This window comes from Eumetopias jubatus, unplaced genomic scaffold (genome assembly GCF_037043125.1).
Source record: "Eumetopias jubatus isolate StellerSeaLion01/CBP00866 unplaced genomic scaffold, mEumJub1_p1.0 scaffold_4, whole genome shotgun sequence".
Classification (NCBI taxonomy): domain Eukaryota; kingdom Metazoa; phylum Chordata; class Mammalia; order Carnivora; family Otariidae; genus Eumetopias; species Eumetopias jubatus.
The window spans coordinates 15,138,624-15,160,312 of NW_028274810.1; the positions used below are offsets into that span (position 1 = coordinate 15,138,624).

Consider the following 21,689-nt stretch of genomic DNA (forward strand, 5'->3'; position numbering starts at 1 on the left):
CTAAGATTTTTTTTTTTAAGATTTTATTTATTTATTTGAGAGACAGCGAGAGAGGGAACACAAGCAGGGGGAGTAGGAGAGGGGGAAGCAGGCTTCCTGCTGAGCAGGGAGCCCAATGCAGGGCTCATGACCTGAGCCCGAAGGCAGACGCTTAACAACTGAGCCACCCAGGCGCCCTGGTGATATCTTAAGATTTGATGACACACAGAAACCAGCATCTCAGGTGATCCTCATAATTAGGCAGGTCTGAGGAAAAAACAGTTCCCTAATACTTTCTAGGGAAGCACTTCCCAAATTCTAACATCCTTAGAGTCATCTGCAATTCTGTTACAACGTAGGTTCTGGATCAGAAGGTCTAGGTTAGGGCCTGAGATCCTACATTTCTAAGAAGCTCCCAGGTGAACGGTGCTAGGCCTTGTGCCACATTTTGGGTCGCAAAATGCTGAAGTATCTCCTCCTGGGGAGGCTCCACCAGCAACTCATTTAATTAAACTGAAATAACTGGCATAAGGAAATATGACCAATGGAGAGAGTCTTTGATAGGTCTGAGAGGCAACTACTGGACTGCACCCCAGCATTTCTCCCCAGGAAGGGGCAGCAGGGATGAAGGCCAGAGGGAGGGCCATCCCAACCTTTGCAAAGCTGGAGGCTAGAGTCCAATAATTTCCCAAGGAAGCAGTTTGCTATATGAAGCAGCAGACCCCCACTCTAAATACCAGCAGAAGTTCACTCACCAAGTGAAGTTGGGCCTCAGGTGGCTTTAGTGGGTTGAGGGGAAGCAGCCCCCTTCTGTCTACACATACCCTTTCTCCTTCCTTCATTTAGTCACCAAACCTTTACTGAGGGTCCACTGATAAACCACAAGGTCTGAAGGATTCAAAGATGAATCACATTTGGTCCCTGAGCTCCAGGGGAAGGAATTCAGCCTGGGGGAAACCACATGTAACGTGAAGTACAATATGAAGTGATAAGTGCTATTAACAGAAGCACACACATGACGAGATGAGCCAACATAAAGGAATGACGCTGAGAGCTTCCCGGTGCAGCAGCCACTGGAGGAGCTGAAGGAAACATTTCTAATCTTTCCAGGAAGGGCACCACCCTAAACAAAAACTCCTTGCCAGGAGCAGCCTGCTATGATGGAGAGGGTGCTTTGATGCCTTGAAGCCCTTAAAACCAAAACTGTACAATCTGGAGCCTCAGGATGGGCAGAGCTTCCTGCATTTATGCCTCTAATCTCTAGCACTAAGATGCAAGTGAATCCAGGGAAGGAAGAGACTTTTAGGGGATCAGCCCCTCAAAAGGATGGGGGCAGCCATGATCTCATTCCAGAGAGCTTCAGTACCTGCATCCTATCCTCCTGTGTCAGAATCCCGCAGAGCATTTTCCTAGTTACAGAAACACAAGTCTTTGCCCTTTGTCATATTGAGCTCTTAATTGGCTTTGACCCAACACATTGCTGGATATAAAGGCTACAATCCCTAGACTAAGTAGATCTCCAGCTGGGTAGGGAGTCTCAGCCAAGACAGGCAGGGTACAAGAATCTAGAACTTGCTCCCTCACCGAGCCCCCTATAGACCAGCTTTTGAGGAGGACTACAACGAAACGGATCCTCAATCCCAATTTACTTTTTCCTTATTTTCCATCTCACATAGGAAACTCTGGAGAAGAAGCTTAAGGGCCGGAAGAAGCAGCTGAGGAGGAGACAGCAGAAAGATGGGGAGTGGAGCCAGTGCTGAGGACAAAGAACTGGCCAAGAGGTCCAAGGAGCTAGAAAAGAAGCTGCAGGAGGATGCTGACAAGGAAGCCAAGACAGTCAAGCTGCTATTGCTGGGTGAGCAAGATGGGAAGATGAGCCAGAGAAGGTACTGCTCCTTCCTGCTAATCCTGGATGGTAGGTGGGTTCTAGCCCACCCCACGGGAAAGAGGGACGGCAGGTCATTTTTCTTCTCCCCAGCCGGTCTCAGGCTAGGGGATCAGGGCTCTAGGGCTGAGCGCAGCCACCCCAAGGAGATGCAGAATGCCAAAGCTACCCTAGAATTGTTCTGCTCTTCCTTGAACCAGGATTGTGCAAGGGCCGGGACGGAGCCATCCATCTCCCAATCTAACCAAACCTAATACCTCACAGCTTGGCAAACAGGGTGAACCCCGGACTTGCAGACAGTTACCCAATCTGCAGTCAGAGAGCTCTGAGTCAAGGACTCGGGAGAGGACAGTGGACTCCAAAGTCCTACCATATAATCAGTGCCATGTAGTCCTGGGGACAGACCCACTGGTGCTTGCCAAGTAAACCGGTTCCTTCTCCTTGCTTCCAGTACACAATTTGTACACATTTTAGAACTAGGGAGCCCTGAGGGAGGAGGAATAGAGTCTTTATCTATGGCAGTCCTTTCCTGGCTTTCTGTTCAGTAGCTGCCTTGACAGCCCCTGCCAGATGGGAGGTTTATCACCTTGATGAGCTCCTAAGCAGATCACAGGTCTGTGCTGAAAAAAGAAAAGCACTTCTGTTGGTCAGTCAGAGAAACTGGTCACAGCTGGAAACAGGACCAAGACAATAAAGAGTTTGGGACACCTGGCTGAGGGGAAAAACCTCCAAAAGTACGGAGGTAAGCTAGTTGAGGTAGGCGGCGTCCATGCAGCAGCACGTTGGCTGGCTGAGTTGTTTTGAAGCCCAGGCAAAGCCTGGGACCTGCAGCCCCAGGCGATAGCACCTCCTCTTCCCCAGCTGATCTGTGAGCATACTGCAGGAAGCAAGGAGCCCAAGAAGCTACAGAAGGGGGAAAGAGATGGCAAGGCCACTGAGAGCTCTTTTAAGCCTAAGAGGCTTTCTTCCACATTCAGGATAAGCAGCTTAGAGGGAACAGGCCCAGCTTTAAGTGGGAGGGGGGTTAATATATAAGGGCCATGCAGACTGGGGGGGAGGGTTGAAGGGGATATGGAGGGGGAACTGAGTGCCAATGAGAGGATAGTAGGACATTTTAGCCAATAAAGGAAAAAGCAAGATGATGAAAAAACAGTATTTCAGTGAAGTTATCCAGCTCTCTGCAATCCTGCCCCTAGAGCACTCTCCTGAGTAAAAACAGGCAGAGGAGAAATGTATTAAAGGAATTCCCCTGAATCTACCAGTGGTGCTCAATGAGATTTTGCCACCACTCCCTCCACCTTCCCCGGACACTGGGAAATGTCTAGAGACATTTTTAGTTGTCACAGTGCAAGAGAAGAGTGCTATTGGCCTCCAGTGGGTAGAGGCCAGGAATGCTGCTAAACACCTTACCATTGACAGGACAGCCCCCCCACAAAAAAAGAATCCTCCAGCCCAAAACGTCAGCAGTGCAGAGGATGAAAAATTCTGCTCTAAATCCAGACTGAATGGCTGGCAGAAATTGAGGGCAGCAATCATCCCTATGTGTTCCCCCCAACAAGGCTCCCAAGCAAGTCCTAGCTTGGACTTCTCACAGGCCATCTACCGGAGGGTTGGGGAAAACTGGTGGAAATCTGAAGCATAAGCATTTCTCCCTGCAGGTGCTGGAGAGTCAGGAAAGAGCACTATCGTCAAACAGATGAAGTGAGTAGGAATAAAACCCCAGACGACTGAGGTAGGGTGAAGAAGTCAGCAGAGCCAATAGAGGCATGGAGGATGAAGGGCTCCTTGGGCCCAAGGAACCCAGATGTAAAGGATATAAAGAACCTGATTCCCACCCAATGCCCCTCATTTGCATGCCCTTTCCCCCTTACTCTCCACTTTGGGACAGCAACAGGCATAGAGACTGAGTTCTTTAAATCCTTCCAGATTCCCAATCCCTTAGGTCTGGTTACTCAGGTCCAACTGAGGACTGGATGTCTACTCCTCGCAGGATCATCCATCAGGATGGCTATACACCAGAGGAATGCCTGGAGTATAAGTCCATCATCTATGGGAATGTGCTGCAGTCCATCCTGGCTATCATCCGGGCCATGTCCACACTAGGTATTGACTATGCCGAACCAAGCTGTGTGGTAAGTGGTTAACAGTATGTGGTTATGGGTGGGAGGAAAGGCTAATGGGAAGAAACAGCAGCCAACAAGCTATGAAGAAACACGAGTCAAGAGTTTCGTGTAACTATAATCCCACCTACTGAGCTTCCAGTTTTTTTACTTCAGTCCTGGAGAAGTATGCAATCCCTACCTTTAAAATAAATTACAAAAATCTGCTCCCAGCTTCCTCTGCCTTTTTGTCTTATTTTACCATTTAAATTGTTCTCCTTGGGGTCCTTGCCCTGACCATGGACCTTTTATAAGCTAAACCCCTCATTCCAGTATTGGCCTTTTCCAAGATTTGAATCACTGAAAGAACAAAGGTGATGGTTTACTGTCTTCCGTGTTGTCAACTTCATGGTCAGTCTGGTCTTTAAACTTCCAACTTCCCTGTGGCAGACGACCCACATTTTGTGGCAGTACCCTCTTGGATGAAGGCTGGAAGATAGAACCACCACAGAGGATGCCCCCTAGAACCTGTTTTCCCCTAGGCACCCCAGGAAGTGGATAAATTGCCACCCTCCGAAGCACACTCAAAATTAATTGGTGTTTTCTTAGCATCTTCACTGGACGCTGTCTCCATCTTGGGCTTTAGTAGCAATGCAAAATGGTTTCCTTCCAGCAGTATTCCCAGGAGCCTCCTGGAAAGCCATTACTCCTGTGCAGTTCTCAGCCAGGTCTCTGCCTTACAGGATACTGGGCGACAGCTCAACAACTTGGCTGATTCCACTGAGGAGGGCACCATGCCTCCCGAGCTGGTGGAGGTCATCAGGAAGTTGTGGAAGGATGGTGGGGTGCAAGCCTGCTTCGACCGAGCTGCAGAGTACCAGCTCAATGATTCGGCATCTTAGTAAGACTCTGACTGGGGAAGGGATGGGATGAGGCGTAAGCAACCAGGATTTCCAGGAGAAATCACACCTAGCCTAAAATTTCAAGCACTGAAAGCCAGAGTCCCAAGGACTGAATTCAGCATGGATACTTGTTTCATTCAGGCTTGAGCAGTGCTCATACTATGCTTTGGATGTGATGCCCTTAGATACAGTGCTGCCGTAGTGGTCACCACTCTCTCTTGCTTTACACCTGCTCACTGCAGCCTAGAGAGCTGAAGACCCCCCAAATTCAAAACAAAGGTGCTCTGTTTAGTAGCCCTCAGACCGCTGTCCTCTTCATCAATTCATACACATAGCCTCTCCTTTCAGAACCATGAACATAAAGACACACCTGCAGTTCTGCCACATGCTCTCCCAGGTGGAACTTTATTCACGATGGCCTTTCTAGGGTGGAATTTTCTAGTGGGTAACATTAATGTCACCTAGGCTCTACTTAGGCCACTAACCTGAAGTGAACACCTCCTTCACCCATAAATAGCATCTTATGTCGGAGTGCCAGGCATGGGACACAGAAACTTCCAGGGCAAACCAAAGGAAGTTGGTCAGGGATTAAAAAGAACCAACTTTCAAAGCTGGTTCCAAAATGATAAGGTACACATCAATTATACCTCTAATGGCATGCAATCTATCATGGATGGGCATGAACTTTGCAGTCAGACACAGCTGGATTTAATCCCTGTTCTGTCACCTAGTTCTGTAACATAGTTCTCATTTACCCTCCGCGAGCACTGACTCACCAAGGCCCAGGCACTGCCGGGTGCATGACGTATACCGTCACATTTGATCTGCACAGTAAGCCTTTGGGTACAGAGTACTTTGTATTAGTCCCATATATAGATGAAAAACTGAGGTTCAGAGAAGTTAATTAACTTACCCAAAGTCATATAGATAAATGGCAAAGGCTGGATTTGAATCCAGGTCTATTTGACCACAAAGTTGAAGGCTTTTTTACAGTATACCACAATGTCTCTTGACCTTGGACCCAGTCATTTAACTCTTCTCAATTTTTCCTTCATCTGTAAAATGGGATATGAAACTTGGAAGGTGTATGAGGTTAAATGAGAATTTCAATGTGCAAATGCCCGGTAGACAGTAAGCACTTGTTAATTTTCCTTCCCTTCTTCTGTCATCTCACTTCATATCTGCCTTCCTCCTGTCTTTTTAAATTTTTTTATAATAACTGTCAAACATATACAAAAGCAGAATAATACCTCGCTTCAACTGTTAACTCACGGCCACTCTTGTTTCATTGTACCTCCATCTCCTACTGGATTATTTTAAAGGGAGTTCCACATAGTCTATCATTACAGCTCAAAAAAAAAAAAAAAGAAAAAGAAAAAGGCTTTTTTTAAAAAAGGAATAATCTAATTGTCACACCTAAATATTTAATAATTCCTTAATGTCATCAAATTTCCAAGCCAGTGCTCATTTAAGTTTCCCCAGTTATCTCAAATGTTTGCTCCCCAACTTGATTCAGAATATAAATAAGGTCCCATGCAATGCACCGATTCACATCTCTGAATGTCTCTTTAGTCTCTTATAGTCTACTCCTGCATCTTGATGGAACTTTTGGCACCCATTTAAACCACCAAATCTCACTGAAAGGTCTAGAAAACCTTGCAGTCAGGCAAACCTTAAAGAAAAGTTATCTGACTTGATTTAAACGGCACGGAACCCCTGCCTCAACTGGGCATGCCTCTCAACCCATCCCACACTCCCTTTTGTAGGGGCACATGAGGGTTTGAAGGAAAGAACCCTAGGTTTAACAATATGGATTCTAGTCCTGGTTCTATCACTAAGTTAGTTGTAGAACTTTGGGTAAGACCCTTTACCTTTCTTGGCCTTGGCTATGGAAAGTTTAATGTCAATTCCAAGCTTTTTTCTCTAGCTACCTGAACCAATTAGACCGGATTACAGCCCCTGACTACCTCCCTAATGAGCAAGATGTGCTTCGATCCAGAGTCAAAACCACAGGCATCATTGAGACCAAGTTTTCAGTCAAAGACTTGAACTTCAGGTGAGTATACAGTTCCCTGGGGCACCACAGATACACACATGGTTCCGAGTACACCTCAGATACCAAAAAAGGGCAAGGGCATGCTTGACTAAAGTCCCATCTGAATGACTACCCTTCTTCTCCCCCTTACCCATCTCCCTGCCAACTGGGCCCAAAGTAGCCACCTCTCTGAGGTAAACACCAAGTGCATGTGCTGTTTTTTTCCCTCAGGATGTTTGATGTGGGAGGGCAAAGATCGGAGAGAAAGAAGTGGATCCACTGCTTTGAGGGAGTCACCTGCATCATTTTCTGTGCGGCCCTCAGTGCCTATGACATGGTGCTAGTGGAGGATGACGAAGTGGTAAGTGGCCTTTGCACCAAGAGCTTTGATAGTTGCCCTGTGACCCTTCCTCTAAGCTGTGTCACCAATTCTTCAATTTGGGTGATTTCAAGACAGCCTAGCAGTCCTCTAACAGCCAAATCAATGTCTCTGGCAAATAATTCTAGAAAAACCTCCTCTTTTACAAGCTCCAGGTTAGCACTTTAGAGCTCCAGATTTACTGGGAGTGAGCTTGGTCTCAGATCAGAAATCCAAGAAGCACTTGGACATCACATAGCTCACAAGAGGAATTGAGTATTAAAGAGACAAGGGATCACAATTGGGTTTGTAAAGCACAGGAGTTACACTTTGGACTTTTCCAGGCTGCCTATGGAAATAAAGGATAGGAGGTAAAAATGATAGAGCAGAAAAACAACGTATGATGTGTATCTTTGTGCAACATGATAGAGGGGTTGGACTACTAACCTCACTTGGAAGCCTAAATATGTACCGTCAACAGGACTAAGGAGAGACTGGCAAACGAGGTTTCTCAAATGCCACTGAAATTGGCAGGTGGAAGACTACCTGAGGGTGAATCTCTTGAGCCTGCAGAGTTTAACAGGAGCTCTGCAGGCCCAGGGTTGGCCCAGCCAGTTACCTTTGGAGTTTGAGACACAGGATATCACCGCATGGAAAATGCTAATGGAGGCCCAAAGCTTACTGGTATCAGACAAAGCTCCTACATTCCCATCCCTTGCTCCAGTTCTTCTCCCTTCTCCTTAGTAGTTTAAGTTCACATGAGAGCTCTGTATCTTCTATGCAAATTCATTTTCAAGATCTCTTCCATCTTTAACCCTGAAGTCTATGAGGTTTTAAGGGGTTCTGCAGGAGTATTAGCAATGACAAAGGGCCACAAAAAGTAGATTTGTTTTCTTTCTTCATTAGATGAAGATTCAGCCCAAGTCAGCTAACAGCATACTTCAAATCCTAAAGGCCCACTCCCTGAAAACAGGCTGGTCTGGGGAATTGGTGACATCTAGATTCCGCAGATACATAGCACCACTTCTCACTCAAAGTGGCCATCAGAGGAGGAAATAAAGCAGAAGTGCTTGTGGTGTGGCACTGAGAAATTCTCTAGCCCTCACCATTTGACACCAAGGCAATAATCCCTATTATGTTCCCACCCAAACTGAGATCCAGGACTCTGTAACAGAAACCTAGCAAAATCATCCTGGGGAAAAAAAAAACCATCATCCTGGAGACACAAAGGGGCACATGATAACTCAGGCTTAGTTTCAACCGTGTATCAGCAGCACTTACAGGCATCGAAGTCCCTCGCAGTGCCCTGGCAGCCCAAGATCGGCATAACATTTATTGTACACCTATACGCCAGCCACTCTCATGGACCCTACATACATGATCCCATCGAACTTCCATAATGACCCTATGAGATAGGGAAAAGGAAACTCAGAAAACCTCAGTAATCTGCCCCAAGTCACACAGCTATGGCAGAACGAAGATTAGAAGGGCAGCTGTATCTCTTGGGCTCTATCCCACCACACCAAGTGGAGATATGCTGTTCCTCTTACATTCGGAGCACTAGTCTCTCCAAGGGGAACAAGAACAGGAAGTAGACAATACCCCATCAGCTCAATCTGAAATCTCTGATGGTGTTTCCTCCTCCTAGAATCGTATGCATGAGTCATTGCACCTCTTCAACAGCATATGTAACCACAAGTTCTTTGCGGCTACTTCCATTGTCCTCTTTCTCAACAAGAAGGACCTCTTTGAGGAAAAAATCAAGAAAGTCCATCTCAGCATTTGTTTTCCAGAGTATGATGGTAAGTGTCAAGGGCTGGAGACAATGGTAATGATTTCTTGGTAATGACTGGTGATTGCCTCATTTCCTATACCAAGGAGACATGAAGGAACCTGTCTTTAAGGAGTACTAAGTGTAACGCCTTTGCTTTGCTGGGTTTGATGATCCCTTACCCCTTTAATACTCAGTTACTCTTATGAGCTTTGTGATGTCCAACTGATACTTGGATGTCTAATCTGAGAAACTTGGGTATTCAGTCATAGGTTTAAATTCAGATGTCCCTGGAACAGAACAGATGTTAGATGCAGGAGAGCCACAGAATGTTCAAATTATACCTACCAGAAATCAAGGGTGGAGACACAGAGATCCCTCTCCTCACTTTCCTTGTTCAACTAAAGTGATAAACACTGGAGTACAATAGAGAGGACCCTCCCTCTAAAAACAGGCCCCCAACTGCAGCTGTCCAACACATTTTGAGGACCAAATTGGTCACGTAAAAAGTAAGTGAGCAGCTAAGAAGGGTTCATTTATGCCACTTCTTCACTATTTTTTCTGGGAAACCAGGAAACAACTCTTATGAAGATGCAGGGAATTACATCAAGAGTCAATTCCTTGACCTCAACATGCGAAAAGATGTCAAAGAAATCTACAGTCACATGACCTGTGCTACAGACACGCAGAATGTCAAATTTGTATTTGATGCAGTTACAGATATTATCATCAAAGAAAATCTCAAGGACTGTGGGCTCTTTTAATTCTCATCACTCTTCATGTACACATCCCATAACCAGGCTTGGAATCCGGCTAATTTCAAGCAGAAAAGCATAGATCAATATACCATGGCATGAAGAGTGAATCCATTCTCTTTAGAGATGGACTTATACATGATTGCAACTGTGTCCCGTATGTTCTTTTCAAAGTGGGATAGCTAGTGCAGTTTAAAGAGCATAAGGCCAGGAGTCAGAAGACCTAGGTGCCAGCACTGGTTCTTTAACTTACTACAAGGTGTTAAGTATTTCATTCCTCTGAGCCTTGAGTCACTCATCTATAAAGTAAAGATAACTTCCCTACTACTTCACAGGGTTATTCTAATGATCACAAACATAAACTGAAGGGAAGGAGCATAAAAGCTGTGTGGTTAGAGTCACAGAAAGAAATCCTATATAAAAGCAGCCACTAAGGAAATTCAAGACAAAATATTTAGACGAACTATCCGAGGAAAGCAGCAAACCTTCCCTACGTTCTGCAAAATAAACAATTAAAAACAAGACCTCAATAAACCTACCACCATTTTTTACAAACAGACTCTCTGTACCTTAGCTCAGAGATCTGAATCACTGGATTGGAGATGTAAGTTTCTAAGGTACATGTCCAAAACCGATCATCTTTATTAAACAGACTATCCCTCTGCAAGCTGCCCAACTGCCATCTCTCTGTAAGTAACTGTCTCAGGTATAAAAGACACTTTTTTTTTTTTAAGTAGGCTCCATGCCCAGCGTGGAGCCCAATGTGGGGCTTGAACTCACAACTCTGAGATCGAAACCTGAGCTGAGATCAAGAGTCAGACGCTTAACCGACTGAGCCTCCCAGGTGCCGCTCAGGTATACAAGACACTTTCTGAATAAACTTGGAAGAATTCAACACACTCCCACTTAGAGTATTAATGATTTTATTGCTACCACTTCTTAATCACAGAATTTTTTTTTTTGTAAGTGTATTTATTTAAGCAATCTCTACACCCAACGTGGGGCTCGAACTCACAGCCCCGAGATCAAGAGCTGCACGCTCTGTCGACTGAGCCAGCCAGGCGTCCCTCAATCACAGAATTTAGAGTAGGTAAGCAAGGCTAAAATTCCCATTTCAACTGCTACGTTTCAGAGCAAAAAAAGGCAGCTGATCTTGCTTTAGGCACTGAAAATCTCTGCAGTTGAATCCATGTGATGCCTGGCTGAAAACAGTATCTCCCCATACAGGACAACAAGTAAATTATTTCTTTGAACTCCTCTGAGGGGAAACGAAGCTTGCATTTATCTTGACAGGAGGTGGTGAAGTCAAGTACAGATTTAGCATTTACAACTACCAGTGAGGAAAGCTCTTGGCATCCAAGATTTAGTATATAAAAGAAAGTGTCAATTAAAATGAAAATCTGCTCCTTGCCAGAAACACATATTCACACTTAGGCTGCTACTAGCAATATTGATACTAGAGAGCCATATGAGCTTGAAATACATTGAAGAATAAATTTGCAGCTGTTAAAATTGGATTCATTTAATAGTCTTTCTGATTCCATGAAAAGAAATCAACTTGAGACAATTACCAGAGAAATAAGGGAAAGTACTCTATTGCTGATTAAAAAACTTCACCAAAGGAAAAACCTGGGCAAGACTTCATGCATGCAAGAGCTGTTCAGGGACTACATTCTAAATGGCATATTCCAACTATCACTAACCTATTTGTTTTAACTCAATATACAGGGATTATGATTTTTTTTTTGGTATCACGGATCCCTCCAACAGTTTGATGAAACCTCTGGACCTCTTCTCAGAATATTTAAAAATGCATAAAATAAAATTCAGAGAATTACAAGGGAAACCAACATACTAGGAATACAGTTCTATCTTTGGAGCCCTGAAGCCCCAGGTTAAGAATCCTCACTTTGCCTAAGATCTTGTCTATTCAGGTCCCAAATCTAATGTATCTCACTTATTCGATCTTCAATTAGGGTAGCCCAACCTCCCCACAAATTGTACCAGATTGTTTGCTTCTATTATTATCTTTTCCTTGATCTTTGACTCCAGGCAGGACTTGGTTATAGGCCAAACTATAAGAGCCCACCCCAGGCTTCTTGGTTATAGATGTTCATATAGAACCAGCCCTCTAGTCCTAGCATGAAAACAGAGCCAGTGGGTCTTACCTTCTGGTATTCTACTCACTCTGCTATCTTTATCTTTTGTTTTTGCTTTATTTTAAATTTACACCATAGTGCTAAATCTTATGCATCATCAGAAATTCTTTTTTGTAATGAGGTAGGTCAGAACCAGTTCAACCCTATTTTCATGAACTGCGATCTTAATTCTTAAAATGATAAAACTAGAAGGAATTTTAAAATAGTCCAGGCACTGGACTGTTCACTAGCAACTTATAGATAAGAAACTGAGGCCCAGAGACGTGGAATGTCTTCATCAAGATCAAACTGCTAGGATGTCGGAGAACTAGAACTCCAAAACAGGTCTTCTGAATCCCAAGCCAGTGTTCTATCATGCTGCTGAAAGCCCACCATATACTATAAAGTCAAAGTCAATTTTCTCATTTCCCTAAGCTCTTCCCATTCCCAACCAAATTTTGGTTATTTTTAAATTATGCCATCCTAAATCATAGATATTTAACAGTATCCTCTCCAAACTGAATACAAATCAGCCTCAAATTTGACTGTGAATTTAGCATAAAACAAAAATATAAATAGCTTTAAGTTTGTTTGTTGAAGGTGTAATTAATTTTCTGTTCATACCCTTAGAGGGCAGAGATCTGAATGCAATTCCCTTACAGTGCACTGGACACTGATGACAATAAGCCAAATGTGAATTAGGTTTCACTTCTTGAGAATCTGATGACAGCTGCTTTTCTTTTTCTACAAAAATACAGTTATGATTAACACAAAAGGACAAATATTGTATGATTTTTCACTTATATCAAGTATCATGGTAGTCAAATTTATAAAGACAAAGTAGAGTGATGGTTACCGGGGCTGGGAGGAGGGGGAATGGGGAGTTAGTGTTTAATGGGTACAGAGCTGCAGTCTGGGAAGGTGAAAAAAGTTCTGGAGATGGATGGTGGTGATAGCTGTGCCACACTGTGAATGTACTTCAGACCACTGAACTATGTACTTAAAAATGAGTAAGATGGTAAAGTTTATGTTACGTATGGCTTACCACAATAAAAAAATAGTGGGAAAAAATACAATGTAATTGGAAATGTGCTTTTATGTTCTGTGGGTAAAAGCAGTACAAAAACTCAGTCTTAAAAGCAATGTAAGAGACACATTTACTTTTAACAGTTCCTACTGTGATAAAAAGTTCACTTACATATACCCCATATAGTCCAAATCCGGGTAGCCCCATCCCCAAGGTAAGAAATAACAGCATTCAAAACCCACTCTATCATTGGAGATGTGCCGTAGACCAAAGTGTGCTGGCCATGCTGGGTGGAGAAGGTGGTGAAGGGTGAAGAGCTCTTACCTCCCACTGCCCTCTCTACCCGGCACAGCCCCCGGAGCACAGATTCCAGATGGACTTCAGTGTCGGCCCAGGGACTACAAGTGTGCCTCAGCCTCTGGTGTTCCTGCTAGGTAAAAGCATGAAGACATTCCTGTGAGGTCCAAAAGACACAGTGCAGAGTTTCTGCCTTTTGGCCACGAAAAAGCAAGCACTAGTATTAACAGAAATAAAGAACTGGATTTAAACACAAAACAAAGCAAAGACCCTTCTTTTCACCCGGCTTGACAAATTGCAGAGCCATTTATAGTTGAACTTCATCTCAGGCGTTCAAAATGAGTATGGCACAGTGATGCTGAGAAGACAGCCGGCTACAATGAATACATCCGTTGGTACGGTCTTAAAAGATGACTTGTTTTGCCGTACAGTATCATCTGGAGTATTGTAAAGAGTATTTACAAAGCACTTTTAAATACGTTATTTCAATTGGATCACAACCATAGTACATCATAGCTGGAAGGAATAACTTAGTCTACCTTTAGGTAACAGATGAGGATTTAAGAGAAAGATTTCATAGGTGGTTGGAGGCGGGAAAAAACCAGAACTGGGTGTGACAAACAGCCCTCTCAATAAGATTCTGAGAGGTCTCAGGAACTTTATCCTCCGTGAGCAAAAATGAAGAGTTAAAAAGAACAGTTAATTTCTTGTGATTTGTTAGGACTGCTGGGAAACTTACATTTAAATAAGGCTCTAGGTAAAAATGTTTGGATGATAAGGAATATGGGGGCAGGAGTGGGGGGCGGTAGTAGAGGATAGGAGAAAGATAAACCACACTTTACAGAATTTAATATTCCACCTGTCAAAGTTATCTTACATCTGGATGCTAATACATTGAGATGGTGTATCCCAGCAGCGTATTTACTAATACTGGATTATTTCTGCTACCTTGTTGATTCCCACTAGATTTCAGGGAAACATTAGCAGCAAGCATACAAAGACTTTTCTATTTGACTCCTCAATCATTCCCCTTCTCTACCCCTTCCCCAGCCTTGTCTCAAAAAGACTTTCCAGTCTATAATTTAGAGCTAGGTAGCTTTGCTCTTTATCCACCAACGGTAAATGAATATTCATGTTATTACATATATATAGCTAGACCTCTATCATGGGATTTTATCTTTGATGTTTCTTTCAATTTTCACTGAATAAATGCAGTAACACAAATGAAACAAATGTCTGGAAACTCCAAGTTTCTTGTTTTGTCTTAATTTTGTATAAAAACTAAATACTCTGTATCAAAAGTGTAGGAATGTTCTTTGACTAAACAGTTCTCTTACTAATTTTTTTGGTGAAAGGCACTCTAAGTCATGTACAAAAGGTGCTTATTTATTGGCAAATAAAAAATACCTCAATCGTTTACTAGTAACTTTTAAGGTTCTATGTCTACTATTTATGTTGATCTTTTTAAAAAAAGATTTATTTGTTTGTTTTTGGGGGGGAGAGAGGGAGGGAGAGAGGGAAGGAGGGAAGGAGGGAAGGAAGGGAGAGAAAATCTCGAGCAGACTCTGAGCCGGGCTTGATCTCTCAACCCTGAGGCCATAACCTGAGCTGAAACCAAGAGTCTGATGCTTAAGTGACTGAGCCACCCAGGGACCTCATTTCTGTTGATCTTTAACATAAGGTCCTATTCAGTTGTCCACAAATGTTGGCCCATGTTAGCTTCATGAGAACCACACAGGAGTTTATTTAAAAATACATGTTCTCAGGATCTGTCTCCAACATCTCAATTTAGTAGAGTTTAGCCAGGGAATCTGCATGTTAATCATGCACCTCAGGTATCTACTGCTATTATAACCTTCTCTATTATCTTTCATTCCTAAGAAGACTTGAGTCAAGCCAGGTATGTAAGCCTGACATAGTATCAGAAAAAAAAACTGTCCTGTCCTTGATGTAATATATGGTGATTAACATAACAATAAAAAAATTAAAAAAAAAAATGTCCTGTCCTGACTTGTTCTGGAGTCCTAGCAGAAGTAATTCATACAAGTTATGAGAAAATGGGGGCGGGGAGGGGGGGAGTTAAAAACTAAACAAAGGTAAAGGAACAAAGATCCTGACCATCCAGAAAGTTTGTTCCCCAGTGCCTCACCTCACCTAAATCTTTTACTTCCGGAGGGTTGATAGCAAGACCAACTTTCAATTTCAGGCCTCGAAGCAGCCTGGTGTGCTCTTGTGGTTAGACAGCCATAAAGCTATGTGGAGAGCTGTGGCTGGTCTAGGTCAGATCTCTGACTTGTACTATGAAGCCTGAAGAACACAAAAATGACCTGGCGGTACTGGGAAACTGAAATAACTTTGTTCTTAAAGCCAGTATAAGATATGAAGGATTTCACAAGCAGTAAGAGTGAAGAAAATTAGTGCTGTTTTAGGTATGTTTAAATACGTAGAGGACTGTGGTTTTCTGAACATCTGGAAGGGGAAAAAGATCAACCAAAGGTAGGTTTTTAAATGGAGGGAAAGACTAACTTTACCTTTTATGTAACTGCCAATACAGCAACCAGTTCTGCAACAGGACGCTCCAGAAGGCTAAACAAATGTACACATACATGAAGTAACTAGTCAGGCTAGGTAAGCAATGTCCAAAGAAAGTTACAGCTACAAATCAGAGAACAGTGGCCAAAATATAAGAATATAAGGTGGGCAAATGAATTAGAAGAACCAGCAGTTATTTTTAAATACTCTAATGTGCATGTAATAAAACACAATAGAACACGTAAGAGAATAAGAAACAAAGCAAGAAGATAGTTTTTAAAATTTGGTCCATCTATTCTTAGAATGCAGCACCTTTTAAAAAAATAACAATTCATCACTGGAAATAATAAAATGATACACTGAACTAGAGATAGAGATTTAGAATTCAAACCGTCCTAGATGAAATGTCATCCCAAGATCCATTTGAATAACTGTAAAACTTCTTGGAATTTTCATGCCAGGAGGTGAAATCTTTCGCAAGTCTGAATTATATGATTGGGGAAGAATGGCCATCAAGAATACCTCCTCTTTACATAGAGCCTAATGAATGGCATTTTTTTACAGCCCAAGGTTTTAATCAGGTGAAGATGTGACTGTCATCAAAATAAAGCTATTGTTGTAGTCCTTCCTACTAGGGTCTATTTACTGTTCTTTATTCATTAAAGTTAATTTTCTTATATGTGCTGGTTTCTTAGATGGTCCAAGGCCTGGCCACATGAATACTGAAATGTGGTCCATCACAAACCTCCAGCATTCTCTGCAGAAAAGATACAAGGCAACTTTTAGTTTCTTTGATTACAAATATCAATCCTTTTTCTCCAGGCTAATACACATGATGTTTCACCCCCGCACTCTGGCTCTGCTATGAAAAAAGATCTTTTATTTCAAAATACAACAGGGATTCGCAAAGCTGATGATCAGAATCACCTTTTATAAAATTACAGATCACTAGCCCACCGGCCAAGAGTTAATTGCTGAGATGGATCCTGGTGATTTTGACTTAAGGCATACTTGAAAACCTCTGACTTGAATTGTGTCCCTGTGTCCTCAAGGAATGTGCATTTAAATAAGTTACATGGAATGGTGGGGTAGGGGGTGAGATCTTCATGTAAATATAGAACAAAGGTATATGGTATAAAGGCAGAAAAGTGGAGAACTACTATTTTTCATTAACAGAAAAGCTAAAAAATGAACCTAACAGACAGACGTATTCAAATGAAAATACAAAGTGCATTTCCAAGTATAATTAACTTAGATTATTTGTTATTTTGGATTATCAACAATACCATCCCATTAGCCCTGACTATAGAAAGACTACAGTTAAAACAATATTCCACCAGTTCTCATTTCCAGATGATCCTATATCACAGAATACAGTAAGGAAAAGATATATTCAAAAGGAACAAGAACTATCAACTTATGTGGGCATTGAGTTAATCACCAATTGAAGTTGATCATTTTCTTTTAGATCCAGTTTTCCCAACCCTAAAAAAAAACAACTGTTTAGACAATAACAGTTATACCATCTGCATAGTTATACTTTTCCAAAAAGAATAAGAAAAAAAAATTCCAATAAAGGCACTGAACTGCTGTGGCTTGCTTTCTGAACCAGCTTTGATGACCACCAACCTTTTTGTTTTGTTTTAAACTAGAAAAAGGTTACATCAAAAGATGACACAGAATCCAATCCAAAAAGACTGGACCCCAAAAGGCACTGCTCAAACTGCTGATTTGGAATGCTCAAAATGCATTCTCTTCATCTGCCTTCCCCCAAAGGCCCATTATTTAAGGACATTTGCTGTACATTATACAAAAGGACTGCAGGCTGAGGTGAATAAAGCTCTCCACAAAACCAAAATGTAAACCTGGAAAATGGATTATGACTGCATGTCACTTACACAGATAGGACATAAGACCCTCAGTCAGGCCAAGATTCAACAATACCATTACACCAAAAGACTAGCCCTTCAGGGAACCCTCTACCTGAACCCATTCTCAGACAAAGGCCAAAGCACATTCAGCAGGGACAAAAAGAAACAGAACAAAATATTTCCAGAAAGGTCTAGTTACAAACAGGAACAAACCTGGACTCTTTACTCACCATTTTAATACTGCTGCCAACTATAACAGATTAAAATCTGTACACACAACAAAGTGGAAAAAGTCCCAAAATGCAATAGTTTCGGCAAAAGAAGGTACTGACTAAGGATTACTACAATTAACATTGCTACAATAAAAACAATGGCAAACAGGGATTTGGCACCACATTTACAAAGTAAAAGCATGCATTGTTAATACACTTTAGATGTTTCCCAACAGAAAAGGCCATGGAGATGGAAAACAAGGGGCATCTTTTACAGAACTCCCTATGACTGAGACAAACAAGCAAGAACCAAAGGGGTCAATTTAGAAGATCTGTAGCAGCAAAGTCACTGTTTCTGTTTGGAATTTAGCAATTTGCATTTCTAATCGACAGCTGCCCTGGGTGTGTCTGTATCCAAGAAGCTAACTTTACATACTACATCAGCATTTACCTAGTAATTTGGTAATCAGCACAAACCAGATTAACCTAAACCGTAAGCTTAAACAAAAGTTAGAGAGCTAGAATCTTATTACAGAACTCTCCAATGTCATTACCATTTAGAAACCATAATGGTACTTTGGACAGGAGAGTAACATAAATTTCATCCAAAAAAGCTATAATCATAGCGCCAATAACCATAAAGAATTAAGTAATTATGGAAGTATTATGTTCTGACCATACCAAAAGTTAAAAACAAAGAGTTCCTACTAAGAGGAAAATTTTCAAGATGATCTGGCCACATCATGTGCATAGTTAAGACTGTGTTTTAATAAAGATTCTTTTGCAAACAAAGAAATAAAATTTAGTCATGTTATTCTCTTGACGAAAAAAAAAAGTTTAAAAATGAACTACTGGTGGTTTGTTAAGAAGGAAAAAAAGTAAGCTACATATTAAAGTTCTGGAATGCAGCACCTCAACTTCACATCGGCCCTAAACGTTTGAGATTATGAAATCCAAGTGATGTCTTGATGATCGAATCATACTTTACAGCTGTTCCAATTCCAATGTCTGACTTTAGCATCTCGTGTCAATTAAGAGTTCCCTAATACAGAAGATTGTGCTAAAGAGTGCTAAGATTCTGCATGCTGCTGCCATTCCCTGGTCCCGTTCATGCTTGGGGCTGCCCAATGAGACAGCAAAAGAAGTCTGGTCTCAACACTCCACACTGTAATAACTAGAAAAGAAGAACATTCTTAATTAGAAAAGTTTACAAAGTCAAGAGATATCACTACAGCACTAGAACTAAATTGTCTGAAGTTTTTACCTTTTATTAACATCCAACCCTCTTCAGTAAAGTCCACATTCCTTTAAGTTGTTTTTAATGATGACATCTGTAACAGCATCAAAAACAAACTGCACATTCTTGGTGTCTGTGGCACAGGTGAAGTGGGTATAGATCTCCTTGGTATCTTTTCTTCTGTTCAGATCTTCAAACTGGCACTGAATATAAGCAGCTGCTTCTTCATATGTATTGGAACCTGAAGCAGACACCCAATATTCTCAGTTCGAATCATAAAAGCTGCCTGAATTCAACTAAGTCAGGCCATCACCATTTACTTATGAAGACAGGGAATATAACCCAAAGGAATATAAGACAGACTTATTTCTATAATCATTAAGTTTTTCTAAAATCATTAGATTTTTCTTGAGAGCAGACTCTAAATAAAACAAAATCATCACAGAAAAAGGTCTAGGGAAACAAAGCTTTTTCTTTTTCTCCTTTCATTTTGGTTTTTCAGCTGAAAAACCTAGAATGTATAAAAGGAAACTAGAGAAGTAGGAAGATGCATTGCTAGAACACAACTGTTTAAAAGGTCAGAGAGCCTGTGCTCCTTGGAGTGATCTTGAAATAAACAATTCAAGAGTTTATCATGCTTCTTTTCAAAAGCGTATCAATTTTAAGGGGGCTTACTTCAGAGCCTTATAATTAAAAGGTAAACAAGTACATGTAAAAGGGAAAGGGGCCTGAATTATACACTTTAAAATGTGTTTTTATAAAAATAAATAAAATGTGTTTTTGTGACATATAAATTACATCTCAATAAAGCTATTTTTTTTTAAAGATTTTATTTATTTATTTGACAGAGAGAGAGCAAGCACAAGTAGGCAGAACAGCAGGCAGAAGAAGAGGGAGAAGCAGACTACCCACAGAGCAGGTACCCTGACATGGGGCTCAATCCCAGGACCCTGGGATCATAACCTGAGCCGAAGGCAGCCAATTAACCGACTGAGCCACCCATGTGCCCCAAAGCTATTATTTTTTAAAAGTGGGGTGTCTCAAAAGTAAACCTTATTTTCAACATTTGTAATTAACACTCTAAACCACAAGCTTCCTACACCTTCTCCTCTACCTGTGAGCCTTCAGAATAGCCCTAGAAATTGACTACAGAACCAGGAAACCTCAACAAAGAAAACTCAAGACTTTATTCCTGTAAACTAGAGGCTGTTTTCACCAAGTAACATCTGTAAATTAAGTGACATTAAGCATGACAACAAATACCAATTGTTTAAAAAAAGACTAAACAAAGAAAAGCTTAAGAAAGAAAGGAATGTGATTTAAACAGACTACTAAGAGAAATCAAGGAAGAGAGCTTGGTAGGTGCTTGAAATAGGTTTTTTGAGATCGGCAGAACTTCTGTAAATTCAAGGAGAGAGAGCACTGAGAAGAGAATTGTGCCTGGTAGGAACAAATACTGACACTTGTGCAATGAAGACTGTGAGACTTTTTTTTTTTTTAAGATTTTATTTATTTGACACAGAGAGACACAGCGAGAGAGGGAACACAAGCAGGGGGAGTGGGAGAGGGAGAAGCAGGCTTCCTGCCAAACACAAAGCCCAATGCGGGGCTTGATTCCAGGACCCGGGGATCATGACCTGAGCCAAAGGCAGATGCTTAAGGACTGAGCCACCCAGGCGCCCCAGATGTGAGACTTCTTAAAAGAAGAATGAAGTCAATGGCTTGGAAGGTCGTCCCCCACCCCCCAAAAAGAGATACGACATTGAGAGCTCTTTGCTATGTGGAAGATTCCCAGTGAGAACACTGTCAATCCTTTTACCTAAGTAAGCTTTCTCTCCACTTTAAAACCTGGCTACTTTCTATGAACTCACCATTCCCAATCCTGGCCACCTTTCCAACTTCCCTGGAAAACAAAGACCAGGGTGCTTACTACATCTCAACTCCTGAGCCTACCACCTTTTGTACCACATATTTGTACCTTTGGTCTTAGAGAAGTCTTCCTTCCAGTTTAAAAATTTAACTCCTCTACCAAGAGGAGTTTAAGTTGAGGTGAAATTTATATAACATACAATAAGACATTTTAATGTGTACAATACAGTGGCATTTAGTATATTCACAATGTTATGCAAACACCACTTCTCTCTAGTTTCAAAATTTTTCACCAACCCAGAAGAACACCCCATTCCCATTAAGTAATCATTCCTCATTCCCCCCATTCTGACCACCCCCCTCCCGCCACCTCTCCTGGTTGGTAACCACCGACCAGCCTGCTCTCTGTCTCTATGGATTTGCCTATTTTGGGTATATAATATAAAAGCAATCACACACACGTGACCTTTTGTGTTTGGCTTCTTTCACTTGGCATGACATTTATGAGGTTCATACAGTAGGAGCACGTGTCAGTACTTCGTTCCTTTTTATGGCTAAATAATATTCCACTGTATGCAATTCCATCTGCTTACAAATCTTGCTCCATCAATTATATCCACTTTTTACAACTTCTCTTTTGCTATAAAATCTTACCACTAAGCCAGTGAATATTCTTAAATCTCTTCCCTGTAATCCAAGCTGCTCAAGAATAGGCTACACCT

At 41.7% G+C, this 21,689-nt stretch overlaps 2 protein-coding genes across 2 annotated transcripts in view; one reads left to right on the forward strand and one right to left on the reverse strand.

Moving 5' to 3' along the window:
* The first annotated feature begins 1,716 nt into the window (after positions 1 to 1,716).
* GNAT2 (G protein subunit alpha transducin 2) lies at positions 1,717 to 9,793 on the forward strand. Its single transcript, XM_028102119.2, has 8 exons — positions 1,717 to 1,834; positions 3,523 to 3,565; positions 3,855 to 3,996; positions 4,707 to 4,864; positions 6,793 to 6,921; positions 7,132 to 7,261; positions 8,907 to 9,060; positions 9,603 to 9,793. Exons 1-8 carry the CDS (start codon positions 1,717 to 1,719, stop codon positions 9,791 to 9,793), a joined length of 1,065 nt encoding a protein of 354 aa, XP_027957920.1.
* An 897-nt stretch (positions 9,794 to 10,690) lies between these two features.
* The window catches only part of GNAI3 (G protein subunit alpha i3), a 47,145-nt gene continuing 36,146 nt past the window's right edge, over positions 10,691 to 21,689 (reverse strand). Inside the window, exons 8-9 of the mRNA XM_028101949.2 lie at positions 19,126 to 19,339; positions 10,691 to 19,035 (exon numbers count right to left, since the gene is read on the reverse strand). Coding sequence (XP_027957750.1) covers positions 19,149 to 19,339 — 191 coding nt within the window. The 3' untranslated portion in view covers positions 10,691 to 19,035; positions 19,126 to 19,148. The remainder of the gene's footprint in view (positions 19,036 to 19,125; positions 19,340 to 21,689) is intronic.